Below are 27,765 nucleotides of genomic sequence, written 5' to 3' on the forward strand. Positions count from 1 at the left end.
GCGGCCGCCCCGGCTCCCGCCGCTTAATCGGCTCCGCGGCCCCGCCCCGGCCCCGCCCCCGCCCGGTCCCGCCCCCCCGCACGTGCCCACCGGCACCGGCAGTCCCGGACCCCCCGGGTCCCCCGACCCCCGGTCCCGGGGCACGTGCGGGGCTCCCCGGACCACGCCGGCCGCTCGTACCGGGGGGGGCGGCGAGAGGTGACGGGCGGGAGGGGGAAGCGGCCGCTGACCCGGGAAGGGGAAGTGTCGCCGGGGCCGGTCTCGGGCCGGGTCCGGGGGTCCCGCCGCCGCCTTCCGGCCATTGACAGCCCCGGGCCGGCGGCTTCCTGCGCCCGGGACCCGCGGGCGCCTTCCCACGGCGCCGCTCCCACGGGGCTGCCAGCCCGGCACCGGCACCGCGCTGCCCGCGCCAGGGGCACCCCGGCACCCCACAGCCCCCGTTATCCCGCTGCTGCCCCCGGTGTGGGCACCCCAAGAGTCACGGCACCCTGGAGCCCCGGGCGTGGACACCCCGAAGGTCATGGCACCCCAGAGCCCCCGGCGCGGGCACCCCAAAAGTCACAGCTCGCTGGAGCCCCTGGAGCGGAGCCTGGGAGCCCTGGCACCCCGGAGCCCGCAGGGCGGACTCGCCACGGTGCCCCCTCCGCCCCCAGCGCCCACCCCGGCTCCCCGCGGGCGCTGCCGGGGGCACCGGCCCCTGTGTGAGGCCGCACCCCCCGTGTGGGCCCGGGGAGCGCCCGGGGCCGGCGCAGAGAAAGGGGTCGTGGCCGCCCCCCCCGCTGGCGGCCCCCGGGGTCCCGCTGCCTTTCAATGGCCCGCCCCGCTTCAAAGGGGCCCCCGGAGCCGCAGCAACGCCCCGGCCCCCTCCCCACCCTCGCTCCCCGCAGACACGGCGAGGACAGCTCTGCCCTCCTCCGCCACCCACCCCGCTCCTCGGGGCTCGCTGCCATCGCCACCCACCCTCCGGCACGCAGCGGGACGGGACCCACCGGGACCGACCCCGGAGGGCACCTGCGGCCGGGCGGCCGCGGGGAGAGGCGGCGGTGGAGGGCACGGCGGTGCCGGGGGGCCGCGTCCGGCCCCTTGGCCATGGAGGAACAATGATCCCTTGGTGCCGGGCTGGAGGACAAAACGAGCCCCGCGCTGGAATGCCAGTGCCTCAGCAAATTATTGAAACAAAAATAACATTTCTTTGTACAATAATCCTGGGGCGGGGAGGGTCCGGGCAGCGCTGCCAGGGGCCCAGAACTGGTATTTTTCCACTGCTTTCCTCTTTTTTTTTTTTTTTTTTCCTTATTTTTTTACTTTTTTTTTTTTTCGCCCCCCTCCCATAACTCCCACCATTGTTCCTTCCCCCACTCCCTTCCCACTCCTCCCACGCTCGGCACCGCATGAGCGGGGCTCCCTTGTTCCCGCTCGCCCAACGCGTCCATGGGCCGGGAGCCCGGGCCGGCCGCCCAGTGCCTTCGCTCCCCAGCTGCCGGGGGCTGGCCGGGGGCCAGCGGAGCCATAGCGGAGCCATAGCGACCGGCCCCGCTCCCCCAGCAATGGTGCCCACCCCCCGCCTCCAGCAGACCCCCCGCTCCAGCCCCGGGATGGGTATCCAGGCCACGCAGCCCCCCCGGGGGATCCCAAACTCTGCAGCGCTTCATTCTAAGCAGGTTCAGGGCAGCAGCCGGAGATGCTGCGAGTGCCGGGACAGGCTCATTTGGGGGGGGGGTCCTGTCTCTGTCCCCCCCCCCCGCCCCGCAACAGGTCGAGGCCGACCCCGCCAACCCCAGATTTGTGCCTTGCAGCAGCCTCAGCATTCCCTTGCCACGTTTTCCTTCCTCCACAGTTGGGTTTTTTCCCCTCGTGTAACACAATCCCAAGCCCTGGCCCTTCATTATATGCCTGCTGGCAGCTCCTCATCCTCCTCCCTCTCCCTGTGCCATCGCCCTCCCGGCGCTGCGTGCCCAAGGTCGGACCCACGCCTGCAAAGGAGGGAGCAGGGGGTGATTTTGGGGGTCGTGCCCGGCACTGGAGGTGCAGCAGCTGCTCCGGGAGAGGAACCAACGCCATCGGACCGTGGCGAGGACAAATTATTCTAATGAGCTTCCTCCTGGTAAACGAGCCACGAGCAGTGAAAGGTGCCCAGGGAAAAAAAAAAAAAAAAAAAAAAAACACGAGGGAAAAATCCACAGGGGAAAAACACCCATGGGGGGAAAAAACCCACAGTGCTGTCATTGGTTTCCAGCATCCCTAAAACCTGGCCAGGGTCTTCCCACGCCTGCGTGACCCCAAATTAGGGGCAGTTTGTGCAAGATGTGGTGCCAAGTGACTTTTCCCAAGTGTGACCTGAGTTATCAGCGAATTATCAGAGCCCAGGGCTCCTCCCGAGCCTGCAGCCGGCTCGGGTTTGCCATCCGGGAGGACACGGAGAGCGGGGATGCTCCCGGTGCGGCGGTCCCGGCTCCCGGCGGTGCCGATAAGGAGGCGGCGGCGGCAGGAGCCCGGCTGGCTCTGGCACAGCAAACGCAGCCAGTAAATTTCCACTGGGGCAGCTCCGAGTTAATGAGCTCAATGCGTGACCCCGGGCAGCGCCGGAGCTGCCAGCGGTTGGGAGGAATTCCCCAGGAAAGCTGGGAGGGGATGGGGACCCTTCCTGTGCGAGCGTCCCCGCGGGGCAGGAGCCGGCCTTGGATCCGCTCGGCGCCCCGGGGGAAGCTCACGGAGGGTAACGGGGGCCTGGGGTGCAGAGCTTGGCTCAGAAGCCACATCTGAAACTAAAACTGGAGGATTTGGGGATTTGCAAGAGCCTGGGCTCAGCTCTTGCTGCGTGGCCGAGGCCCACCGGTGTCTCCTCGCACGGCTGCTGCCGTGCCAGCTGCAAGGACAAGGACACCTTTTAACAAATAAACCAAGACTCTGTAAAACGTTATTTGACCCCCGCAGGATTTGTCACCTTCTCCATAGTTTGCTGTTTTGGAGGGGCAATCCCGAATGCAGCACTTAACCCAAGGGGACACGTTAGGGACGCAGGGAATGCAGGGCCAGCACCTGTGGCCTCCAGCCCTGAGCTGGTGCTGCTCACCCTCTGCTCCAGGAGGGAGGCAGCAGGAACACAGCAGCCATTCCAAGACCACTGCATTCCTGAGTAGTTTTATCCTTGATTTCATTTTGCCTGCTCCATCCAGCCCCAGGGATGCTGCTGAAGGCAGGGCCAGAGCACTCCACGGTGACAGCAAGGCAAGGGACACTCCTGACACAGCCCAGGTGCCGTTTGCATCCCGAGCTTTTTGGGGATGATTCAGCCAGGTGGGAAGAGGTGGGAGCTCCAGCAGGGTCCGTGCCAGGCTCATGCCCACCTCCTGCTCCAGCAGCGTCCCCGGGATGAGCCTCACTCCTGCAGCAGCTCCTCGGTGGATTCCCAGCATCCCCGAGCCTCCTGCTGCTCCAGGGCCGTGGCCCCTCCAGGCTGACACCAGCAGCATCCAGCACCTCCTCCAAAGCAGCTTTTCCTCCAAAAACCCCGAGGGTGCTGCAGTGGGAACCCCCCAGCTCCAGCCAGGGCTGGAGGCCGATCCCAGCACAGCATTCCAAGGAGCTGGCCCGCTCCAAGCACCTCTTCCCTCTCCTCTTTCTTACCTACTCCCTGCTCTGACACTTTAGCTCACTCAAGTGACCCGGTTCCTTCCCGTTTCCTGCTTCCAAGCTCCACGCCAGCCATTTATCACCTTTCCCTTTTGAGTTTCCTTGCAGGGAGAAGCACTGAAAAGAAATCCACAACCTTATTGTCTGCTTGTTTTCCAATACAGTGAATTTATTATATGTTGCAAAATCAGCATTCAGCTTTTTTAGTGTACAAAAAAAGGACACTAGCTCTTAAGAAAAAAGATTAGGAAAGCTGAAGACTATGCTGCCTTGAAATTGTAACATTTTGGCAAAGTGAAAAGCTCTTTTGTAAACTCCAACTCCATGGCTCAATATAGTTTTTATCCACAGTACAATATTACAAAGTAAAACACAGTATCAATAAGTTAAGATCATACTTAAATCACCTAGAACTGGTTTCTATTAACCCAAAAAGCACAAAATTTTGCCTAAGCTTCATTGTCTCTAAAAAGAAAGGAGAAAAAAAAAAAAAAAGGCAGATTCGACTACAATTCTTTAACACAGTCCAAAAGAAAAGTGAAGCAGGAAGTTGGTGGATGCTAATTGGGTCTCACAGTTTGGATAATTAATTAAATATTTTCAGGGTATTTTTTATATTCAAATTTTTTAGAAGTTCCAGAATATACATGTAAATGTACACAATACATCTTTGTATACAACTCTGTTTGCAAAAATATCTTATAGCAGATGTATAAAGATTGAGATCCATCTCTATCCCCCACCCCTCCCCAAGCAAAAACAACAACAACAAAAAAAAAAAAAAAAAACCAAAAAAAAAAAAACAACCAAAAACAAAAATAACCCTCCTTTCAAAATATTAAGGATCAGGAGAAGTGTTTCCATGGAAGAATTTACTCATCCTGGGTTTGTAGCTGCTGCCTCTTCTGCCATCCCGAGTTCCGCCTCCTCCGCAGTCGGAACGAAGCCCCCACCAAGCCCCAGCACCGGGGAAATTCCCATTTTCCACCCAAAAATCCTGGCGTTGGGCAGGGCCGGCGATGCAGGGCTGAGCAGTGCCAATCCCAGAGCGGGGCTGTGGATTTGGGACATGCCAGGTTCTCCTCATCCCCTCCCGGATCCCCAGGGCGCCGGGGGCGCGCTCACCCCGCGGAGCAGGAGCACAAAGATTCCCAGACAAAAGCTCCTTGCCTCCAGAAGTCCCAGCATTTTCCAGAAGCACCAGAGGCAGGTGTGGTGCTGCCCCAACGCTCCCTGACCTCCAGGTTTGATGTGGGGAGGAAGGGACTGGAGCAAAGCATTCCTGACCCCCGGGATTCCCAGCAGGAATGCCCTGGGGGGTTCTGGGGTGCTCCCCCTGTGCTCCTTGGGCAGAGCAGCTCTTCCCACCCCCCCTTCTCCACAGGTTTGGGGCTGAGGACCAGTGGAAGACTGGTGGCATTCCAAGGGCCACCATGTCACTCTGGCTGTCACCTTTCCCGTGGAGAAGGGGACGGCAAAGCCCTGCTGAGAGCTGGATGCACAGGGAGAGACCTCAGAATAAAGTGACAAAGCAAAAGCAGTGGCCCTGGCTGTGTGACAACAATGAAATTATAATATAATAATAATTAGTCATTTTATCTCCTATTTTTCATACAGCAGATGGACCCACGTTTTGTTTGGGGCAAAGGGAAAAAAAAAAAAACAACCTTCAAAATAACTCCTTGTTGTAAGAAGTGTTTCCCTCCTTAACTCTGCCATTCCTCTCCTTCAAAGGGTGAAAGGCTCTTCAGTGCAACCTCCAAGGGAAGGAGACTCCACAGGGAAGGAATCCTTTACTTTGAGATAAACGGAAGCGGGAAGAAGTCAAATCCCACAGGCTGGCAGGATTAAAAAGGGGAGAGGGGAGAGAAAGAAAGGAACAGCAGAGTTAAAGGACACCTTTGTGCTTTTTGGAGTGTTTCTCACACCCTGGCCATACTCTAAAACGTTCCCTTCAATCCAAAGTAAAGAATTAAATAAAAAAATCAGGAAGCAGGACTGCAGGGAGAAGCTGGCTGAGATAAAGCACACCAGTGGAAGGGATCCGCGTGGGAAAACAGCACCTTACTGCTCTCACAAGGATTTGCTGCTGCCTTGCAAAGACACACACACACAAAAAAAAAATATCCCAGGAGAAAGCAGAGCACCCCCCAACCCCCTCCTCTCATGGATCAAGGAATAAAGTCACTCCTCTGGGTGACTCTTGGGTCACTTTCAGTAATACTGCAAGGAAAGGGTCCCAAGCACTTGGCCTAAAAGGAAAAGGGAGGCACAGTTTTAGAAAAAAGATGCTTTTTTCTTTGATACAAAAATAGACCATAGTCTCATTAGCAATTAATAAAATTGGCTGCCTTGGTAGAAAATTAGAAAAGTCAAAGCCAAGCCAGACAGGTCTCCATCTTCCCAGCACTGGTAGCTGGAGGTGAACTGGGCAGACTGGGCAGGAGGTTTGCACCCAAACGCACAAAGCAGATAAAAAAAAAAAAGGGGTTTTGGGGTTTGTGGGGTTTTTTTTGGGATCCACCTCTGTGCTGAGCCCCGGGGGACCCCCTGTGCTGCCACCACCACCCCTCCAACCCCGAGGATGACAATGACAAAGCAGGGCCAGACAAGGAGAGCTCAGGGAACGTGGTGTATTTCCGCGGAGCCGGGAGCAGACAGCTCTCATTCCAAACAGTCCTAGCAGCAATTCCAGTTCCTCACCATTTGTAGGACAATTTGTAACCCACGTGGAGCTGGGGAATTACAACTTCATGCCAAACTTTTAATCCATGAAAACTACAGATTCTTAACCTTTGGGAGCTTCGGTCACTTTAGGCAAGTTTTCCCTTAAGTGTCAAGACGCTGGCTTCAAATAAGCAGAATTTTTGTTTGTTTGTTTGTTTTGTTTTTTTGTTATCCATTTGTTACATTCCAACATTCAGAGAGGCTTAAAAACTCGGGAGGAGCGTGCTGGACGTGGACATGACAGATCTGGCATCTTAAAGTCATCCCCAAGTTCTTCAACCACGAGGAATTAATGCTCGTCTCTGAAAGGGATTTTGGGTGTATAAAAGGGAACGTAACGTCCAGGGTGACTGGATTTTGGTTTGCCCTACCCAGTCCAGGGGTGAGTGGCAGCTAAAACTGCTGCTGGTCATACTCTGCTATCAGTTTTTTGATGTGGGCCAGTTTGTTGTGGAGGTATTCGCAGCGGTTCTTCTCTTGGCTGTAATTGGGGTTTGTCTGCAAAACAAAACAAACAACAACAAAAAAAAAAGTAGTGCAGAGGTGGGAAAGGTTCTGGACAAATCAAAGCTGAGCACAGAGTAGATCATGGAATCAATCATGGGATGGTTTGGGTTGGAGACAATGCAAAGATCATCTCATCCCATCCCACCTTCCACTGCCCCAAGCCCCATCCAACACTTCCAGGGATCCAGGGGCAGCCACAGCTTCTCTGGCAATTCCATCTCATTTCCTCCCAGGGAAGAATTTCCTCCTAATATCCCACCTAAACCTCCCCTCTTTCAGCCTAAAACCATGGAAAGAAGCTTTTTTAGATCCCTCTTTAAAATAGTCCTGTTCTGATTAAACCCAGCCAAGAATAAAATCCCTTTTCAGCATTATCCAGCTCCAGGAGCCTCCTCACAGGGAAGGAGCACATCTGAGTTAGGCTCGGCCTAACTGGGCTTCCAACAATCACCACCTGCCCTCTGCCCCCACCTCAGAGGCTCTGGAACAAAGATAAACTTCCAACATGCAGGGGATGTCTTCAAAGAGCTCCTAAATCCCTGAGGACAACAGGGCTCAGCACCATATTCACACATTTTAAGGAAAAAAAACCCAAATCCCCACTGGTGTGTGTGGATGCCTTGCATAAAAATACTGACATTTTATGTGCCCCAAACTCCAAAAATCTGGGGACAGAGCTGCAGAGCCTGATCCCAGCTCGGATCCCGTGGCCCAGCAGCCCCCAGAGGATCCTGTTATCCCTCAGCCTGTGCATCTGAAACACAAACTGTTCCTTCCCTGGAGAGATAAAGGCCCCGAGTGAGCACAGCCATTGTGCCACGGCCACGGCTCAGCGATCCCCGGGATCCACGGGGCACTCCCAGCTCCCCCCAAACCCTTTCTGATCTGCTTTTAGGGACGGGCTGGAGCTGAACAAAGATCTGCTGGAATTGCCTCAGAGCCTGGGTTTGCTCTTGGCAAGGGCCCATCTCTTTCAGTCACACCAGGGGCACCACCCAAAAGCCTTCTGTGGCCAAGGACATTCCCTTACCTTTTTAATTTTCCGATATTCCTGTAAAATTTGATCGTGGATGGTCTAAAAAAAAAAAAAAAAAGAGAGAGAGAAAGAAAAAATCAGGGCATTATTATTTTCAGTTCTGCTGTAGGTATTTACTGATGGCTCAGTGTACACAATTCCTCCAAATTCCAGCCAAAATCTGCTCCCTCCATGGCTTCCCTGGGCAGATCCAATGGCTCTGATTCCATGGATATCCTGGAGCTGACACAGAAGGATAAAGCCCCACCTGTGACAAGCACCTGGATTCCAGGATAATTCACATTTCCAAATCCCCAACTGATTTTTCCCCCCCTCCACCAAGACCTAAAAACAATCCAGTGAGGAATTTTGCAAAGAGAAGGGCAGGAGGTTTGAGGGAGGAAGCTGTGCTTAGCACAATAGGTGCTCTGTAAAAATCTGTTTATTATCCTCGATGAGACTCACTTTTTCAAGCTAATGAATAGCTAAAACTCTTTAAAAATCACTCTGACAAGCCCAATAATGCTGCATTATTAAGATCAAAGATTGCAGGGGAACAGATGACCCCGTGCTAACTCCCCTTCCAGCCCTGATACGCTCCCATATGTGCAAATATGAGTTTTTCTGGCTGGGATACACTAATAGCTTCCAGCAGCTTTTGGCTAAGGACACCAATTGTCTCACTGAGGCCTTTCCTTGTCAACAAGTCCCATGATGTGGCTCCAGCCTGGAAAAGGAGCAGCACAGAGCTGGGTTAGGAGCATTCCCCAAAGCTGTCAGCTGTGTGCACGTTCCCCAGCAGTTCTGAGGCTGGAATTCAGACACAGACCCAGCCCAAACAGAGCACATCAAAGACCTGCAGCTCTGCCACGTGCACAAGGAGCTGTTTTAGCTCTCGTTTTACCTTGTATTCCTCAGAGCCCTGCAGAAGTTGCTTCAGCTTGGCGTCCAGCTGGGTGAACCGTCGGGTTATCCGCTCTATCCGGGCGTGCAAGTCCCGGTACTCGTTGTACTCCGCGTTGAAGTCGTTTTTGTAGCTCTGACGCTGCTCCGAGGAGGAAATGGCTGCGTATTTTCTGCAGGGAAAAAGGCTTCGCTCAGTGGGGTTTGAGGAGGGGATTGCTTCGGGGGGATTGGTTTTAGGGGGGGATCGGTTTTAGGGGATTCTCTCCAGGTTGCGGCGGTGCCGAGCACGGGGGATGAGCCTGGAAACAAGATCGGAGGTAATTTAGGATCACAGGATCATCTAAATGTGATTTTGGGAAGGAATTCTTCACTGTGAAGGGTCTGGGATGGAATTCCCAGAGAAGCTGTGGTTGCCTCATCCCTGGAAGTGTTTGGAGCATCCCTGGATAGTGGAAGGTGTCTCTGCCTGTGGCAGGGGTGGGACTGGATGGGCTTCAGCTCATTCCAGCCCAAACCATTCTGGGATTCAAGTTGGAAAAGCCCTCCAAGATCAAATCCCAGCACTGCCAAGGCCACCACTAAACCACGGCCCCAGGTGCCACATCCACATGGCTTAAATCCCTCCAGGGATGGTGATTCCCTGTCCCAGTGAAGAAACTCTCCCTAATATCCCATCCAAACCTCCCCTGGTGCAGCTTGAGGCCGTTTCCTCTCATCCTGACTTGCATTAAAGTAGCAAATTACGGAGGCAACCACTGGGGATTGTTGCCTTGACCTCCTGTAAAACAAACAATGTTTGCTCCCAAAACTTCCTATCTCTGCCAGATAGGGTGGAATGGACAGGTACAGCCAAGCCTGGAGCAGCTGGGAGTGGAGGAGGACACTCAGATAGTGCTGCTACAGCTTCTCTGACTCCTGCTGGCCCGCAGAACATGGAGTTCTGCATCTGTGCCAGGCATTGGAACAGCAGGAATATGATGCTTCCAGTGTTAAGAGTCTTTAAAGGAACACAAAAAGCATTGAGCCATCGTTGCAAAACGCTCGCAGGGTGATTATGTGGCAAGAGCACGACAAGAAACCACGGTGAGGAGCTTTATTCTGGCTTTTTTTCCACCAGCAACTCTACTTCCAGCACCTTCTAGGGACACTCGGCGTGTCCTGAGCTCAGGTTGAACTGACGTGCCTTTGGGGGCCTTTCAGAAGTTATTCTGCTCAACAAAAAGCCATTAAAGCTGATATTTACAGCCCTCTCTGAAGGTAAAACTCTTTTTTTTGGTAGGTGATGGCTCTGTTTTGCCTCCCTGCTCCGGCTGCAGCAGGGCCAGTGTGGTGCCTGAACATGGAAAAACTGATTTAAGCCTCAAATTAAGGGGGAACTTTCAGTGCTTTAACTTTTCAAGTGCTCTAAACTTCTTGAACTGACTTCTTGCCAGGGGCTGGGATAAAGAACCATCCACCCAGGATAAAGAAGCATCAAACAGCAGTGACAGCTCTCAGAATTTGAGGAGCTGGGCACAAACCAGTCAGATCACACTGGGTGAGACCACAGAGCTCCCAGAGCTCTGAAACCTCTCCCAGTTTCTTTGGGGAGAGCCCAAGGAGCTGCAATATCCCATTTTGGGAGGGATCAGCACGTGGGTGAGAGAAAAAAAAAAAAACCACCCCCAGCCACTCAAATTCTTTTGGAATAACTCTAAAAATGTCACCTTGAAGGGGTTGTTTGTATGGCTGATCCGGCCCAGCAAAGCAGAAACCACAGCAGAAACCTTTATCTGTCCTAGAGCTTCCTTCTCCTCCTCCATCCCTTCCCTCCCAGCAATCCCAGCACAGCCAAACCAGCTCCGATGGAAACAACCCCCAAGGCTGGGACGTGCACAGGGAATTTCCCCCCCACCCCTCCCAGCTACAACTTTTTTCCCCACCCCAAAGCTTTGTTTAGGACAGGTTTGGGTTTATGCAGACTCTGGGCTTCCTTCACAGGGATTTTTGGGCTTTGGTTGTTTAATTAACCTCAAGGGGATCTGATTAAAGAGTCAAGAAACAACTCAGATCCTAACCCAGGGGTTAGAGCCTCCCAGGAAAGAATATTTCACTGCTTTATGGAGATGATCTTGGCTCTGAAGAGGGCAAGAATTAGCAAACCACCCCAAATCCTTCCTTGCCCTGCCTTCCCCAGCACGAAAGCAGATTATTCCCTCTCAAAGTTTCCAGCTGGAACGTGGAGATGTTTAATCCTTACAAACCCCTCTAAGGTATGAAATGTTTCTTGAAGTACTTAATTTATAGGAGGTAACCTTGAACTCCTGAAGGAGGTAAAAACCAGCTTTGATATCAAGTTTAGTCCCAACTACTAAACTAAGCTGGGTTTACTCTTTTTCTTACACCCACCTAACAAAGTTCTATCAAATAACACAAAAAGTCCAACAAAAATCCCCAGCACGTTGTGATTTCTTAGCTTGAAACATGATCCCAAAGTGATGAAGCAACTGATAAACATACTTACAATAAATAATCTGGCATTTCTGAAGTTGCTGTTGGTACACTAGAATTATTGCATGTTCCATTTAAACCTGAAAAAATAAAGATTTGTTTATAGACGTTCTTAAACTTCAAAGCTCTTTGCAATTCGGCTTCAAACTCGTAAAACTTGCCTGCAATATACAGTTTATGGAATTCTGAAGGATTTCTGTTTTGCTTGGAACTGACAGAGGCAGAGGAGCCACAACAAGGTGGCTGAAAGTTCAAGGCTCCTCCAGTACTTGTCTGTCAGCAAAACAACACCAACATCAGCCTGTGCACCGAGCAGCGAAAAAAAATCTGAATTTAATTGGTGGATAAACAGTGCCTGCAGTGGGATAACACTGGGAGCACCACTGGGAATGAGGAAAACACAGCCCTGAGCCCAGAGAGCTGAGCTGGGCAAGGTGAACCTTCTGTTCTCCTGCTTCTACACTTGAGAGATTCCTCTGGGGATATCCAGGGTGAGATTCCTGAATTAATACCCCAGAGTCCTGCAGGGCACCACAGAGAGGATTTTAGGCAATGCAGCTCCAAACACAAATCCAGGCATTAAAGAATGTTCAGAAACTGAAGGAAGAACAGAATAAACCTAAAGCAGACTCATCCTCCACATCCACCAAGCACTGCAGGATAAATGTGGAGGAGGAAAGCAGCTGGATCCACGTTTGGAAAGGGCTATTTTCCACAAATTGTGTGTTACATTCCAAACCCTCACCAGATCCAGCTGCACAACCTGAGTCAGCAGTACCCTGAGTGTATCCTTAAAGAGATGGAATTTCCTCTGAATTTCCACGGAAAAGCTTTCCTGAGCAGGATGGGAGAATGGCACAAACCCAGTGCTTCTAAAAACATCCCAATCCCAAATTCCTGCTGCAGCTCCTCCTGCTTTTCCTCCTTTCCTGACCACAGCGTGGAAGATGCAGAACAGGGTTGAAGGATGGTGGAAGGGAAGGGACACAGGAGGTTTATTTTGCCTGTGAGTGCCACCTACTGACTGAAAAGACCCCGAAGGTCCCTCCAGAGCCTCTGGAACAAAATTCCTGGGAGAAACTCCCACTTCTGGCAGGAGGTGTCCCTGCCCACGGCAGGTGGTGGAACCAGATGAGCTTTAAGGTCCTTCCAACCCAAACTTTTTGTGATTCTCTGCTTCCCTACAGCTCCAGGGGGAATTTGGGGAAGGAGCAGGATGAGGCTGGTGCTACCCACAGAAGGAAAACATCCCAGTTCTGGTTGTCCAGGATCCAAGCAGGACTGACCACATCCTGTTTATGACTGCTCCCAGTCCAGCTCGGATTTGTTACCTCAAAACAGCAGCAGGAACAAACCCCAACTCCTAATAATTAACAAAAATCCAGGAATTAAGCAGTAAAGAGAAGCAGAAAAGGTGGTGGAGAAGGCTCAGCATTTTCCCAGGAATTTGGGTATTTTTAAGGCAAAAAGAGAGAATGTGTGAGCGTCTCTCCAGAACCACTCCAGAGGCTCATGGGGAAGAGAAACAACGTGGAAGAAACACAACATTCACAGAAAAAAAAAAAAAAACCTGGGACTGACACAAAAGTAGAAGAATTCTCAGTTCTGCAGTGCCACACACCCATCAGCCCCACAGACTGTCCTTAGCAATCACTGCTGAGCCATCAAAATGCATTTTGTCACTGCTGCAAAGCCTGTGGGGAAGGGGAGGGCTGGGACCAGCTCAGTCCCAACACCCTGAGAAGCTCCCCCTTTCCAGGAATCCGGCAAACGAGGCTCCATTTCAGAATATTGTCCTTTTGGAGGCAAAACTGGAGGATTTTCATGCACCAAGCAGGAAGGGCAATGTAGAAAATAGTAACAGGGTGAAGGAAAATGCACAAAGGAATTTAACAGATATTCCCAGAGGCTGCAGGGAAAGTCCCAGTGCTCTGGGGAGCTGTAACAAACAGCACAAAACATGGAAACAGCAGGAAAAGAAAGGGATGGGATCAGCCAAGAAATATTCTCTGCTCTGACTTCTAAGAGTGCACGGACCTGACTTTGAAATTGTGGCTTGATGGAAAATGTTTTCACCCCACCTCAATGGAGATTCACTGCTGTGTCAGCCCTTGGATAAATAAATCCCCAGCCCTAGTGGGATGTAAGGAAGCTTTTCCAGCCTGGAAGAGCTGGTTCTCCACTGCTTTAACAGCATTTATCACCAGGTTTATCTATCGTTTCTTATGTAGCCAATTTTAAAAGCTTTTGTGAGTAACTTTTCATTAAAAACCCAAACAACAGTCATCACAACAGCCAACACAAGCGCTGCACTGCTCTTCCCACTGCTCCCAGCCTTTCATCCCCACAGATTATCCCAGCTTTTAATTTAACCAGGAGAAACATGACACGCTCTGAGGCAGTTCCAAACAGCACGAAAGGTTAAACAGGAAAAACCTGATACCCTGTGTGGAGAGGAAGCACCTCTGGTGATTTGGAGGCAGGACAGCGCTGGCATTTGGGTCCCCAGAGCACCTGGGACAGCCCAGGATGTGCCCGTTCCTCCAGGGAATCCTGGCATCACACCCAGCCAACACCAAAGCACCTCTGGGCCCCCACTCACCTGGGACCTGTTCCTGGGGAACACTAACTAAGTCAGCATTTTTTATTACTTCACAGTTCTGCTTCTCCTCTTTGCACTTCTCCTCGCTCTTCTTCTCCTTCCTCTCCTTCTCCTTGTCTTTGTGCTTTTTGGATTTTTTCTTGGATTTGACGTAGGAGCCGCAGTTGTGTTTGCTGCTCTGGGCACAGTCTGTGGGCAGGGGGTGACTCAGTCTCTCGGGAGGCTCCGTGCTCTCACAGTCTCTGCCGTTGTGAGTCAGGTCGTTGCTGACATCCGAGAGGGGATCGTGAGGCCTGGGCAGCTCCAGGGCCGGGAGAGAGGAGCTGGAGCTCACCGGCTCGGGCAGAGCCGGGGGCAGGGCAGGGGGGGCCAGGCTGTCCTTCCCGTTGGAGGAATTCAGCTTCCCGTTGAGAGTGGGTTGGGTTCTGTGAGCCAAATGTGAGATCCTGGGCTTTTTGTTGGCCAGGGGGTCGATGAACTCCACAGGTAAGGGTCGTTTCTGCTAGGGAGGAGGGGGGAGGAAAAGGAGAAATAAATCGCGTTGAAGGTGCACAAGTGGAGCTGGGTGTTACCACTAGGTGGTGGTGCAATACAGGGGAGAAGGGAATATCCCCGGGAAAAGCGGCTTATCCATCCCAAGCCGCTTCCCAGAGCCCACGGTTTGGTGGGACAGCTTAAAGAATCCCATCAGCGATGCCCGACCTCCCCTATTATCCACACACAGCCCCAGCCCGCTCTCACTGCAGCTTCTTTCCAACCCAGCCCTTTGGGACTCAAACCCTGCAGCCCCTCTCCCCCTCAGAGAGTGGAAATATCCCTGGAAGTGTCCAAGGCCAGGCTGGACAGGGCTTGGAGCAGCCTGGGACAGTGAGAGGTGTCCCTGCCCACGGCAGGGGTGGCACTGGATGGGCTTTAAGCTCCCTTCCAACCCAAACAATTCTGTGATAAAAACATCTGTCCTGAGCACCCAAAGTCCCTGTGAAGGAAAAACATGCTCAGCCCACTGGAGCAGGGAGGGATTCACCAGTTCTGCATTTCATTCCCAGCTTTGTGGCCAAGAGCTTCGCCCCTTCCCCGCTCCTTCCTCTTCTCAAGAGCGAGGCATTGCCCGGAAGAGGGGAGGAAGTGCCAAGTGCTCAGTTCTCAGAATTTCAGGCAAAAGGGGACATCTAGAAAGCCACATCACAGGGGCCAACATGACCTGAGCAACCCTTTTTTGAGCAAGGGTACAGAAGGAAGTGGTTCCCAGCTGTGCCCATACCTTGGAGGCAGCTGCCTCCAGCCTGGAAAAGCTGCTCCATGGAAGAACCCATCCATCAGGCTCAGCCCAGCCAAAACCACCTCAGTGTGTGCCCACCTGGCAGCTCTGGGGCTGCAACAGCTCTGAGCCAAAGATTATTTTGTGCCCAGAGGAAAACAAGTGATAGCTCTGGGTATTTCTTTTGGATAATCCATTATTTTCTTTCTGTCTCAGGCAGGATCGCGACGTGTTTGCGAATGGAAATGTTGTTCCATCGCTGAAATGCAGCTGGATGGTGGCTGGAGCAGCCCCTAATTCCCTCTTTTTCCCCTTGGATTTTCTCTCTCTTTGCTAACTCAGGGGTCTTGAGGACACTGCTCAGTGCCAGGAATTCTTTTCACCTGTCAGGGTAATTAAGGAAGAGCTGCTGGTTCTGCCACTGAGCTCAAGGGGCAAGGACAGCACGTCCGACCAGCTTGGCAGCATCACCTCCCAGAGCTCCCAGTGTCCATCTCCCCCAGGAGGGGCCATCCCCGTCTGCAGGGCTCTGAACAGGTGACACAGCTCAAAAATCTGCCAGATTTTACAACCTTGCCCCTAAAAACAACAAATATCAGCTTCTCCAAACTCATCTCTCTGGTTAGGAGGGTTAGATACATCCATTTTCTAGAATTACCAGACCAGTCTTCTTCACCTTCATTCCACAGCTGAACCTTCCCAAAATATTCTGCATTCCAGCCTACCAAATCCCAATCCTCTGCTGGCACTGCACCCATTACAAACCACTTCTCTAAATAGAAACTACAGCCAGAGAGTATTAAAAAAGTGACAGCTCACAATGGCTGTGGTCTGCTGTCTGACACGACAGAATCGTGCTGGAAACATTTATATTCCACATTGGATTGTCCCTGTTTCACCAGGAAACATTTATATTCCACATTGGATTGTCCCTGTTTCACCAGGCTTTTCTAAATCCAACCCACCTAACCACCCAAAGTTTCAACTGGGTCATTCTGAGAGATTAAAACCTCACCCTAAAGACCTTTGAATCTTTAAAATACGGACAGACAGAGGATCAAGATGATTTTTCAACCTTAAAAAATGACACAAGACCAGGATCTTTCCGAACTAACTTGAAGGTGATCATTCTTCATTCACCAGGAACATGCCCACAGCAGAGCAGGAGAGGATTTGGAATCAGCTACCCGGCAAACAAGTTACACAGTCCTTGTTCTCAACCAGAGAATTGCCTCTCTCTCAGTGCCAGAGAGCACATAATTTCTTTACCTGTTAATATTCTTTGCCACTAATCCTCGGTGCGTCTGTCCAGACAAGCAGGCATTACACATTCCATTGGCAGGAGAAGAATAAATACTCAACTTGTCTGGGCTGACCCACACTGGAAGAAGGGAAGGCAGAACATTTCACAACGCCAGCAACGCCTGTGCTGGGAGATACTGGGAGAAGTGGGGACAAGGCTCTGCTTGACACGCGTCAAACGTGGCTCCTGTGTGGTTTATGGTCATGGAAAAAGCAGGCAAAATGTTCTTTTCACAGCTCCCTGCTCTGGCATCTCCGAGCCAGGAGCAGCCCAACCTGCCCCTGATCTGTCATGGCAATTAGGCTGCAAAAGGTCAAGGGTTTTAATAACTCGACCATGTTTGGGAGCTGCTTATTACAGCTTCGTTCCACTCAATTATTAGTAATGAGGAAAACACAAGCTCGTTCTCCCAGGAACTCCAGGAGGGATGGAGGCACTGCAAAAGGCATTTAGCCCTTAAAACTAAACCTGAGCCTCATTGTCAGAGATCCTCCCCACAGGCTCTCGCTGAGCCACGTCCAGAGGAGAAACAGATGCTGAGAAAAGCCAGAATGAGACTCCAACTTAATAAAACAGAAATAAAACCCCAAGGACCTCCTGACCCAGCAGCAGGTGATTACAGGGTGCAGACAGGCACAGCTCAGCCTGGACCCACGGCCAGCAGCCAAATCCATCAGGAGCACACGGATCCAGGGGCTGGGAGGGGGATCACCCACCTGAGGGGGAGAGCTGGAGTTGAGGGTGTCCTTCGGAGGGCTCAGGGAAGGAGCTTCTCCCTGGAAACCGCCGCTGTTCTGGGGCTGGCACAGCTTCCTGCAAAACACAACCAGGGGCTGGTCACACCCCGTGCCAAGGGGACAGGTGGCACTGCACACCTTGAGCTCTTCCTGGGCTCCAACTCTGCTTGAAGGTGCCATAAGGGAGCTCGTTCAGGCTCTGGTCTCTGACAGAATTTGGGAAGGAGAAACTACTGTGGGAAAATATCAATGACAAATCGGAATTCCTCATCCCCTTCTTGCTTTCCCATGATTTTTGTGGCTCTTTGGCAATGGAAGGAACACCTTGGACCAACAGGCTGAGCTCTTGGACACATGAAAGGATTCCCTGTTGAGGACAGAACTCCTTTTTCAACAATTTAACCTTTTTTTCCTCTTGAACTGGTGACGTAGGAATTAAAACAAATTAATTCCAGCCTCAGAAACATAATTCACATGGAGATCAGTGAAAGTGGCATGGAATTTTAAGGTGTAAAGGATATCAGCTATTATTCCTGCTGATTGAAATACAGCTCAGGGAGACATTAATTCAACAAATTTCTGCTGAGCGTTTGCTTTCTGAGACAACTCAGAAAGCAAAGCTCAATGAAGAGGGGTTGAAACTCAAGCTCGGATGTTGAGGAATAAGTTCTCCCACTCATTAGCATCATTAAAACAACATTTTATGGCAACAGGAGCCCTTTCAGCAGCGAGCTCCTCTGGGTCCAGGAAAAGCAGCATTATAACAGGAACTGCTGAGGTATTATTGGTCCACCAGGATTTACATTTTGGGCTTCCCAATAATACTTTGAAGTTGCATCATGCAAAAAAGAGCTACTCTGGGCTGTATTTGTGGTATTGGACAAATGAAAAAAAAAAAAAACCCAAAAAAACTTTTTGTAGCAACAAAAAGTACAATTAGAATCACTTGAATTCCCCTCCAGGCTGGGTCTCTGCTCCTCTGCAGGTCTCAGAGTATTTTCCCAGCCCACCAGCTTTGCCCAACAATTCTGACACCTCAATTAATCATCCCTCCCCCCCCCCAAAAAAAAACACTAAAAAACTAGTCTTGCATCAAGTTGCAGCTGACAAACTGAAAAAAAAAATAGAATTCAGGGTTAAAGGTTTTAATAAAGCAGCTCTGCAGTCAGTTTGTGGAGGCTGTGGAGCCTGAATAACCCACTTTTAAATTCTCCCACAAGAAACTGGAATCAGCATTGAAGCTCCCTCACGTCCTTTAAACATTGGGAAGATTTATCTCAGAGATAACACCCAGGACTTGACAAGATTTGGCTTTTAACCTCAGCTTGAACCTTGGGCTGTGTTGCAGCAATATTTAGACATCTGCAGTGCCACCACTGTCCTGGCTTTGTTTAACTTTATTTAAAACAACCCCAGCAGCCACAGATCAGCTCCAGGAAAGGACCTGGGGATTGTGAACACGGGGACACTGATATTGCCCAAACACCCCAGTGAAAGTGGCTTTTGGGGGGCTGGTTGAGCAAGCCTGTCACACCTTCTAGCTGTTAATTATGGATTTAAGGAGCCATGAAAGCACTGAGTTCAGCAGAGGAAAGATTTCAGAGAACCCTGGAATGGTTTGGGTTGGAAGGACCTGAAAGCTCATCCAGTGACAGGCTGGGACACCTCCCACACACCAGGCTCCTCCAGGGTGACAGAGGGATGGAAAACATAAAAAAGGAGGAAAAAACTGGTTTATCCCAAGCCTAGTTAGACCCAGCTTTAGCATCTGCAGATGTGTTAATTACTGCAGCTGCTGAGGCACTGCGTGGCCACTGGCCCCGAAATCCAGGAGGACCTGGAACAACTGGTTGCTGATGCAAACCCCTGCTGCCTCCTGTGCCCTTTTTCTGTTTTTCTCCTGTCTTCAACCCAACATGGCTTTTTTCCCCCCATTTTGGAGCCTCATTACCTGCACTGCCTGAGCAGGGCTTTGTTTGTACAGTTGAATACATCCTTTCCAAGGTCTATTTTTAGACCCTTGCCCAAGTGAATGACACATTTCTAGAAAAAGCAGTAAACATGGCTTTTCTACAGGGAGAAATTCACTTTGGGTTGGTTTTTTTTTTTGGGTTTTTTTTTTTTGAAAGCCATAAAGATTGCATGGCAGTTGTATTTTTCCTTTTAATTATAATTTCACATCAAGGCCATTTAAATGGGTTTTAATTTTCCTTGAGCATGTCAAAGCACTTGGAGTGCAAGTTTTCTGTTGGTTTAAAAGGTCTCATCCCCAAGTCAATTGTGCTTTTAAATCATGGGAAGTGTTCAAACAGAGCACGCTGTGCTTCAGCTTAACCAAAAGTGCAATAAAATAAAGCACAAGTAAAAGCTCTGCCTGCATGACGAAATCTGTACCAAGGCACTGAAAAATATCAACACTGAGAGCAGAATTCTGTGTAAAACTGGGAGATTTCTTTCCCTGCCAGCCAGAAGCTTCCAAGCTTGGAGGCTTCACCTAAGGAAAATATCTCTAGAGGGAAAAAAATTTCAGCAATAAGGATGAATTGAGTCAGTTAAGGCTGTTCCAGGAGGGAACACGGGAACAGAGATCACACTCCAAGCAGGACAACCAGCAGGAGTTTAAAGGGATTTATCCCTACAGAACAACCTCTTGCTTTTCCATGCATCCACGATTCCAACCCAATCTCACATTTAGGGATGAAACACTTCAGCCTGCACAGGAAGATGTGGAAAAAAAGGAAGGAGAGTTTCAAAGGAGAGCTGAGCTGGAGACATTTAATCACCTCATCCCCCAGGATTTTAGACCAGCAGTATTAACTCTACCAGCTCTGCTCCCTGGCAGGTTCTCCCAAGCTTTGCCTCTAATGATTTCAAGACAGCCCAGGATGATGTGAAGAGTGGATCCACTTGGATATTCAAATTTAGTCCACTCCTACAGATCCCTGGGTGATGGACAGTTTAAAATGATGTCAAAATAAATCACACACTCAACGTACAGACCGTGGTTACAGAACCTTGCCTGGATGGTATCACAGAGAAGAAAATGGATAATTACCTAACGAGGATCCTTTTCAACAACTGCTGATCTCCTTCTGAATAGCCAGGCCAGTCCTTCTGCACTTCTTTGTATACACAATCTTTCAGTGTGAAAGTGCTGTCCTTGGCACTCAGATTTGCCACCTGGAACAGAAGGAATTTGGAAAACCGTCATGAGGGTTTCATTTTCTCCCTTCCTCGACCAAACAAGAGCTAAGATCAAGGCAAAATTTGAGCAGACTTAGCAGCTGTTAGTAGTGTCAGAGAACAAGGAGAGACTTTAATATTTAATTTCCTTATTATTAAGATTATTTATTCAAATTGTGCCTTTCATTTCACCTTGTCACTGCAGTAATTCATACTGAGTTTTAAAGCACATCCAGTTGAGTGGAAAATAAAGTCATATCTAAAAGAGATTATTCAGCTTGGGGAGCCTGGACCAGCACAACACCACTTGATGGAAACACCTGGAAATAAAGCCTTAATGGGAACAGGCAGTTCACTTATCACACCTGTGCCACAGCCAAAATGGGGCAGTTTATGGCCAAAGAGGAACTCTCGGGGCGATAACTTGGTTAACAATTGCCAGGAGATAATTTCTCACTAAGGAGCCAACAAAACAGGCCACAGAGAGCTGCTTTCTCAGGGAGCTGTGAGGAGAATGCCCTGGGACCACCTGGATTTCATGGAGAACTTCTCCAGGACAAAAACAGAACCTGGGATTCCCAGCTTCAAGCCAGCAGAGCACTGCAGGGAGCTCAGCACACTTGCACCAGCAGCTGCCTGACATTTTATCCAACCCTGCCCCGTGGAGTTTCCCCACAAAACCCTGCGTGGTGCCTGCACGGAGAGGAGAAGCTGCTGGAATGGGCAGAGCTGGATTAGAATGGAAACAACTTGGGAAAGAGTTATCCCACTTGGATCAGTCTTTCCACAGCCTGACTGAAAATTTAACTTCTTGCTGTTGGTACACGCCTGAAAATCCAGAGTTGGAACAAAGCAAAGAGCCCCAGTGAGGCTTTCACAGCAAGTGAACCTCTCTTGGGTGATCCAGAGTGTCATGCAATGGTTTGGTTCCATCCAATTCCAAGGGCAGGGACACCTCCCACTATCCCAGATTGCTCCAACCTGGCCTTGGACATTCCCAGGGATGGGGCAGCTTCTCTGGGCAACCTCAGCTTGCAGAGCACTGCAGGTTTCAAATGACAAGAAAGCCTTCAATGTGTTTTTGAAGAGGGATAAGGAGGCCCAGGTGCCAAATGCTCTGCCCACAGCCAGGCAAAGCCAGCAGCTGCAGCCCAAATTCCCTGCTGGAGCCCCACAGCTCAGGGAGTGCTACCCTTGAAAGTGGAAAATGCTTTTATTCAGTGCATGGAGATCTCGTGCATCTGTTTAGGGATTACTGTTCTCCATTCAGGACGTGGCTGTGCTCAGGGATTTCTATTATCCACACAGCAGGAAAATGCCTCAAAAACAAGCAAAGGAGTGGGAAGTCTTGACTGAACTGAAGATGCTGCTGATTCCTCTGCTTTTGCTTTAGGGAGGCTACAACCTAATATAAAAAATAATAAAAATCTAGGCATTTCAGAGCAAAAGGCTGCACAACCAACATGGCAAACTCTCCTGATAAGCAAAAAATAGAAAGCCCAGTTATCAGTTTACATGACAAACACTTTGTTTTTCCTTTCAGTCCTGTCAGCTTTCCAAAACCCTGAGCCAAAATACAACAAGAATTTGAGCTGTGTTTTACATCGAGGTATCCCTGTAAACACACCCAGGAGACAAAAGCCAATCCAGGTTCTCCTTTACAAAAAAAAAAAAAAAAACAAAAAAAAAACCCCAAACCAACTCTCCCAGAATTTCTGTTTCCTGCCTCTTCCTGGAGCCCAGGAAGAACAACTTGGATTTTTCTCTGCACAGAGGCTGAGAGCTGCTACCTCCTTGTTTTGCTCGTGTGGGACTCTGCAAGCTCCACCCCAGCCCTCATAAAAATAGAAACCTTGCAAAATGAGGCAAAAAGGCCGCCAGGAACACGGAGTCCTGCGAGAGATGCAAGAGCACAATGAAACCCACACCTAGACAGAATTAGCTGTGTAGCTTTAACACAGCCTGTAATTTTTAGCTTATCTGTGTCTGCCTGTGGATGGGAGCCCTGGGAGGGCTGAGAGGGATTAACTTTACGAGCACCACGTTTACAGCCAAATCAGCGTTCAGCCCGACCAGGGCGGCCCCGTGGCCAGCGCCGCACGCGCCGCTCGCCTGCCAGGGCTCAGGCACAGCATCCATCAAAAGCCATCGTCAGAAAGAGAGTTTTCTGCTCTGAAACTCAGTGAGAGAACTGAAAAAGTGCTGCAAAAAGCTGCTGGGAAATTAAGGGCTCTGGGATTAAAGTCTAAGGAAGGAACGAGTTGAGCCAGCTGTGTGTGACTCTGTTTTTAATACAACCTGCCCTGTGCCCTTGGGCAAAGTGAACTCCTGTCTCACTCTTTATGGAAAGGAGTAAAAAAGAAAAAAATAACGAGTTTTTTTTTCCAGAATCTATTCCAATACAGAAGAATGCAGCTGCTGCATTTAAATAAATAGCCATGATGTGTTTAATAAAGCAATGAAGGTGTTTACTGCGAGGCCTAAAATGGCACCTTTAATGTGACTCAAAGTGCTAGGAACTGATTCAGCTTGGAGACAGCTTTCACACTTGACACACAAATAATGTGCTTGGCAAGGAGCTGCATGATCTTCACACCTGACCACTGGCACTTCCAAGCAGGAAAGGCTCTGAGGAGTACAAAAAAAAAAACCTGGGGACATCTTTTCCTTCATATACAAAACTTGTACCAATACAGAGCGTTGCTCTTTTACGTCTGTGAGAATAAAATAGAGATTTAGAGGTTATAATCAAGTAATTTGTAGATCCTCTGTTAAGAGAATCCTCCCCATGACCAAGCAGAAGTGTCCCTCTAAAAGGGACTGATCTGGTGAGCCAGAACCATCCAGCTTGGTTGCACCACCCTAACCCGAGGCGTAGCCACGGGAAGCTCCTGCTATCTCTGCACCAGCACAGGGAGCTGAGAACTGTGTCCCCCACAGCCTTTAGAGTCACATTCAGCTGCAGCCTGGAGATAACAGGTTCCACTGCCACGGGAGGGGGGGCTGAGAAGACACTTTTTTTCCCTTTACCTAAATCGTTGCCTTCATCAGAGTACAAACCTGTTGCAGAAGGTTATCCAGCAAATCCTTGTCCTGCTGAGAAAGTCCATCCTTCTGCAATCTGAGAATAAGTTCAGGTTTCTTATAAGGCTTTAGTGCCAGTAAGTGCACAACCCTATCTTTGAAGGGTCTCTGGGAAATCGCACTATTGCCTCTCTTTATTGCACTGGCAAGGTTGACTGGCGTTGGGCGCTTCCTGGAGGGAACAGCATCGGAAGCTCCTGGTGCAGGTTTACGCACCTGAACCTTTTTGCCTAAAATGAGATGAGAATAGTGAAGTGCAGCAGTCACCTCGCAAAGGCCAGTGGGCTGTCAACACCAATCCGGAGTTCATCACACCCCTGGGAAGTGCCACGAGGTGACAAGGAAGGACAAACACCACCAGCACACCCCCTGTTGTCCCGACGCGCCGCCGGAACGAGCATCCCGTGAGGTTTATGGTTCATGACAAGCTTGTAACAAGTAAACAGCAACACCAAGCTCTGGAAACCTGAGTATTATTGGCCACCAGCTTACATAAAGCTCCCTTTGTTTGCCAGCTTTTCATTTATCCCAAGTGCACATATCCCCACGGTTAATCAAACTGTTTTTGCCCTCCCTATGAGAAGAAAATTCTGCATTATTATGTAGAAGAGTGGGAAATACGGAGTGGAAAGACCAGAACTGGTCAACGAGCGGCTCCCCGCTGCTGAGCTCAGCAAAAACGCTCCTCCAGCAGATGTTTCTGCTTTTAGAACAATAGGAACTTTATGGGGCTGGGTCACCTCCCTTCCCCCTCCAAACACGGCCCCATGAATGGGGCTGACACTGGGCCATCAGCCTATTCATGAGGGTGCTGCCTGTGCTGATGGAATAACCCCTTCTCCACCGCAGATAAGTGACAACACGAAGCTGGCTCAGAAGTGCATCTCAGCTCCATCCCCACTGCAGTTCTTGGTTGCTGACAGCACGACCCAACAATTCATTTTTCCCATTCCTACTGAAAAACAGAACCCTCACACCATCTCTTAGTAGAGCCCAAATCAAAGGATGGGGACTGTTTCAAATACAGGAGCAGGTTCCTGCTACCAAAGGCAAACCAAGCATAGCTGAACACAAAATGTGTGGGTTCCAAGGTCTAGAAACCTGGAGATCCAATCAGTAATCACTTGGGCTGGAGAAAGTGACCTTCACTAGGACAAACAACATCCAGCATTTACTGCAAGTGTTTGGGAGGTTTATTCCAGCAGGACACTGCTCCATTGCTAGGAAGCAACGTTTTCAACTGAGTCATCTGAAGATACTGGGGATTGTCTGCACTGTTTGTTTTACTGAGCTGCACATTGCGTAACCCAGGCCCCATTTCCTGGCTTTTTATTCTGTACCACAGTGCTGGGAGAGGAAGCACGACCCATCCTCAGCAGGGCTGAGGGGAGGTGAGAGGGGGAACAACACCAATCCGCACGTTAAACATCCCACAATCCAGAGGTCAACTGGATTTTGTTTCCAGAAATGGGACAAGAGAAGATTCGTCAGCTTTCTAGAACTGCCTTAACTCTTGCCAGGTCATGAACAGTAAAAACATCACGTTGGGAGGTTTCCATTTAAAGGCTGGAGCCAAAATGTGCAGTGATAGGAAAAGAAAAAACCATGTTAAGCCGGGACACAAAGGATTTTCAAATATTTATACACGTGCATGTCTATGGATGCATGCACACATATTTAGTGTGGCTACAAGCACACATCCCCTGCAGCTTTACCTGCAGCTATCTATTTACATATCTATTTATTCAAGTGTCAGCTCACATCTGTAAGTTCTGCTGCTCTCCAATTTCAACATTTCCTATAAATTTTTCCACATCTGAGCTGCCTGGAAGGACTCCACTGGCACTCAAGTGCTGAGCTCCGTGTTCTCCTGGAAATGTGAGAGCCAGCCCTGTCCCTCCAGCCCAGCCTGCAGGAATCAGCTGATGCTGCTGGCACACCAGGACCTGCAGATCTCACATGAGGACTGTCCTTCCAAGCCCTTCCTTCTTGGACCAGAGCTCTCCTCCTCAAACACTGACATCTTATCTAGGAGCACTGTGAGCACACGCTCTGCCCCTGCTGCTTTCACACGGCCCTGTCTCCATTTCAGGGCAGTAAAAGGTTTTAGCCAGGAGTATTTTTCATTTTATAAAGTTTTGCTCCATCTTTCCAGGAAGCAAATTGCTTTGAGAATCTTCTCCCTCAGAAGCTTTAACTTCAGGCACTTACTGTAATGTTCTCAAAGAGGAGCTAAACAAAATAATCTTCTGGCCTACGGGAAATCAATGCATTTCCTTCCTGATTACTATCTCCTTTCTCAGCTTTGAGCACTTGGCTGCTGTGACAATGAGTCTGGGTCAGTTCTGCATTTTGCAACTCAACCCTTCTCATCACAGATCCTCTGAGAAGAGACTGGCTGCAGATCACATGGGCTGCAGGAAAAGCAGCTGCCTCAGGGAAGAAAAAAAAATAGTGAAACTGCGTTCTGGTTACTGTTTGTGCCCAAAGTTTGAGCTGAGGTTAAGCAGGGCCCTGAGCCCTGGCTCTCTGCAGGCTCCCTGTGTTATTTGCCATGGTTTTATTTCCTCTGCTAAGGCTTTCCTGCTGCTGTCACAGTGACAAGGGCTGTGCCAGGCTGCTTTAGTGCCTGTGTTTATTGACAGAGGGCACTGCTGCCTGGGTCCTCCCTGCTGCAGTCCCGTGGGGCACAGCTGTGACACGGTGGTGGCAGTTTTAGCTGAGCTGGCCAGGAGCAGGGACACTGGGAGGGCTCAGCAGGGAGCCACGTGACAGATGTGACCTAACGTGGCCAGAGCCATGTCACTGCACATGGACAACCCTCAGTGCTTCGGGCTGGGTGGGACCTTCAAATCACCCAGTGCCACCCCCTGCCATGGGCAGGGACACCTTTGGGTTGCTCCAACCTGATCTTGGTCACCTCCAGGGCAGCCACAGCTCCTTTGGGGTGATGATGGAAGTGAAGACAACACGACACAAGAAGAGCAGCCCCCTAAATCACACCACGAGGAACCAGCAGGAGCTTTCCAGACTGCCACAATCAAGCCAACAACATCAGGATTTGCCTCCAGAGCCTGCTGAGTCCCAAATGGAGTGCAGAGCCCCAAAATGAGTGGCTGCTTACCTACATATCTCCCCCCAGGTTTAATGACTATGGCGCTCCGGCTGCGAGTCTCCTCCTCTGCCTGTGCCATGCTCTGCCTCGCCTTCTGGTAGGAATCATCAGTAGCACACACGGTGATTTTATCCTGTATGCTTCCCAGGCAATCCAAATGGATATTGCCATTGCTGCAAGAGAAATGCAACGGAAAAGGTACTCCTGACACTGCAAGGGGACACCAGGCTGGCACTGGGGGACAGCTGGAGGGTGTTAGCTGAATAACAGCAGGGGACACACAGAGGACCTGAGAGGGAACCAGATGCTTCCCAAAAAAAAAAAAACAAAAAAACCCAACCATATCAAAACAGCTCAGAAAGACTCTAAAAACGAAGAACGTGCATTAAGCTTTGTTAGGGAAAAGATGCTCCAGAAGAGAGGGTAAAAAAAAAAAAAATAGGCTGGGTTTTCCTTGGATGCCCCACTCACCTGGACACATACTGCTGGATGCAGTCAAAGCTCCCCTGAGGGCTGTCCTTGCCAATATTGGAGAGATAAAAGGTGAAGGTCCGCACTTCCGTCGGTCGATCGGGCCTCGGGATGGCGATGTGCTGCTCAGGAGAGGAGGAGGAGGGAGAACATTGGTCACTCGGGTCACCCCAGGCTGAGCAGAGCTCGCTTCTCCCGCAGCCAGGGTGCTCTGAGGCATTTAGCAACAAGGAAAGCACCTGGGTTACTGCACAGAGAGGCTGCCAGAAGAATTCAAATTATCCCCACTGTGTGCAGGGGGAAGGAAAAGGTGACTGAGGGAAAGAGCAGCTGAAGATGGATGTGCCTGTGAGAGAACACAGCTGCCTCAAACAGAGACCTCAACCACCTTGTTCTAGGAATCTAACCCAATTCTATTGATTCAGGCTCAAAACAGACTCGCTCCCACTGTTTATATTCAATGTAAAACACTCGAGGCTCGTTTCTTTAGAATTACTGATCCAGCACTAAACATAGCACAAGCCAGGTCACTAGGTAGCATGCTTATTCTTTTTTAAGAAATTATAATTCCATAACAAGATTTCATGGCTCACAGTAGAGTGTGACGCTGCTGCTAAATTAAATATTTAATCAAGCATTAAGTGTGCTCCACAGACAACTCCACAGCCATCCTGCATTGTTTTTTTCACCCCCCCGCCACCAGCCATTCATTTTTCAAAAGGGAAAACTGTCTC

General features: G+C 50.2%; 1 protein-coding gene across 2 annotated transcripts in view; it reads right to left on the reverse strand.

The window, feature by feature from the left end:
- Positions 1-6,497: 6,497 nt before the first annotated feature.
- Positions 6,498-27,765, reverse strand: part of ELL (elongation factor for RNA polymerase II) — a 49,559-nt gene continuing 28,291 nt past the window's right edge. For both annotated transcript variants that reach the window (XM_068173859.1, XM_068173860.1), the window contains exons 3-12: positions 27,032-27,153; positions 26,570-26,733; positions 23,422-23,675; positions 20,234-20,358; positions 17,158-17,254; positions 13,881-14,379; positions 11,292-11,358; positions 8,787-8,958; positions 7,898-7,942; positions 6,498-6,858 (exon numbers count right to left, since the gene is read on the reverse strand). In XM_068173859.1, coding sequence (XP_068029960.1) covers positions 6,754-6,858; positions 7,898-7,942; positions 8,787-8,958; positions 11,292-11,358; positions 13,881-14,379; positions 17,158-17,254; positions 20,234-20,358; positions 23,422-23,675; positions 26,570-26,733; positions 27,032-27,153 — 1,650 coding nt within the window. In that variant the 3' untranslated portion in view covers positions 6,498-6,753. The remainder of the gene's footprint in view (positions 6,859-7,897; positions 7,943-8,786; positions 8,959-11,291; positions 11,359-13,880; positions 14,380-17,157; positions 17,255-20,233; positions 20,359-23,421; positions 23,676-26,569; positions 26,734-27,031; positions 27,154-27,765) is intronic.

This window comes from Anomalospiza imberbis, chromosome 27 (genome assembly GCF_031753505.1).
Source record: "Anomalospiza imberbis isolate Cuckoo-Finch-1a 21T00152 chromosome 27, ASM3175350v1, whole genome shotgun sequence".
Classification (NCBI taxonomy): Eukaryota; Metazoa; Chordata; class Aves; order Passeriformes; family Viduidae; genus Anomalospiza; species Anomalospiza imberbis.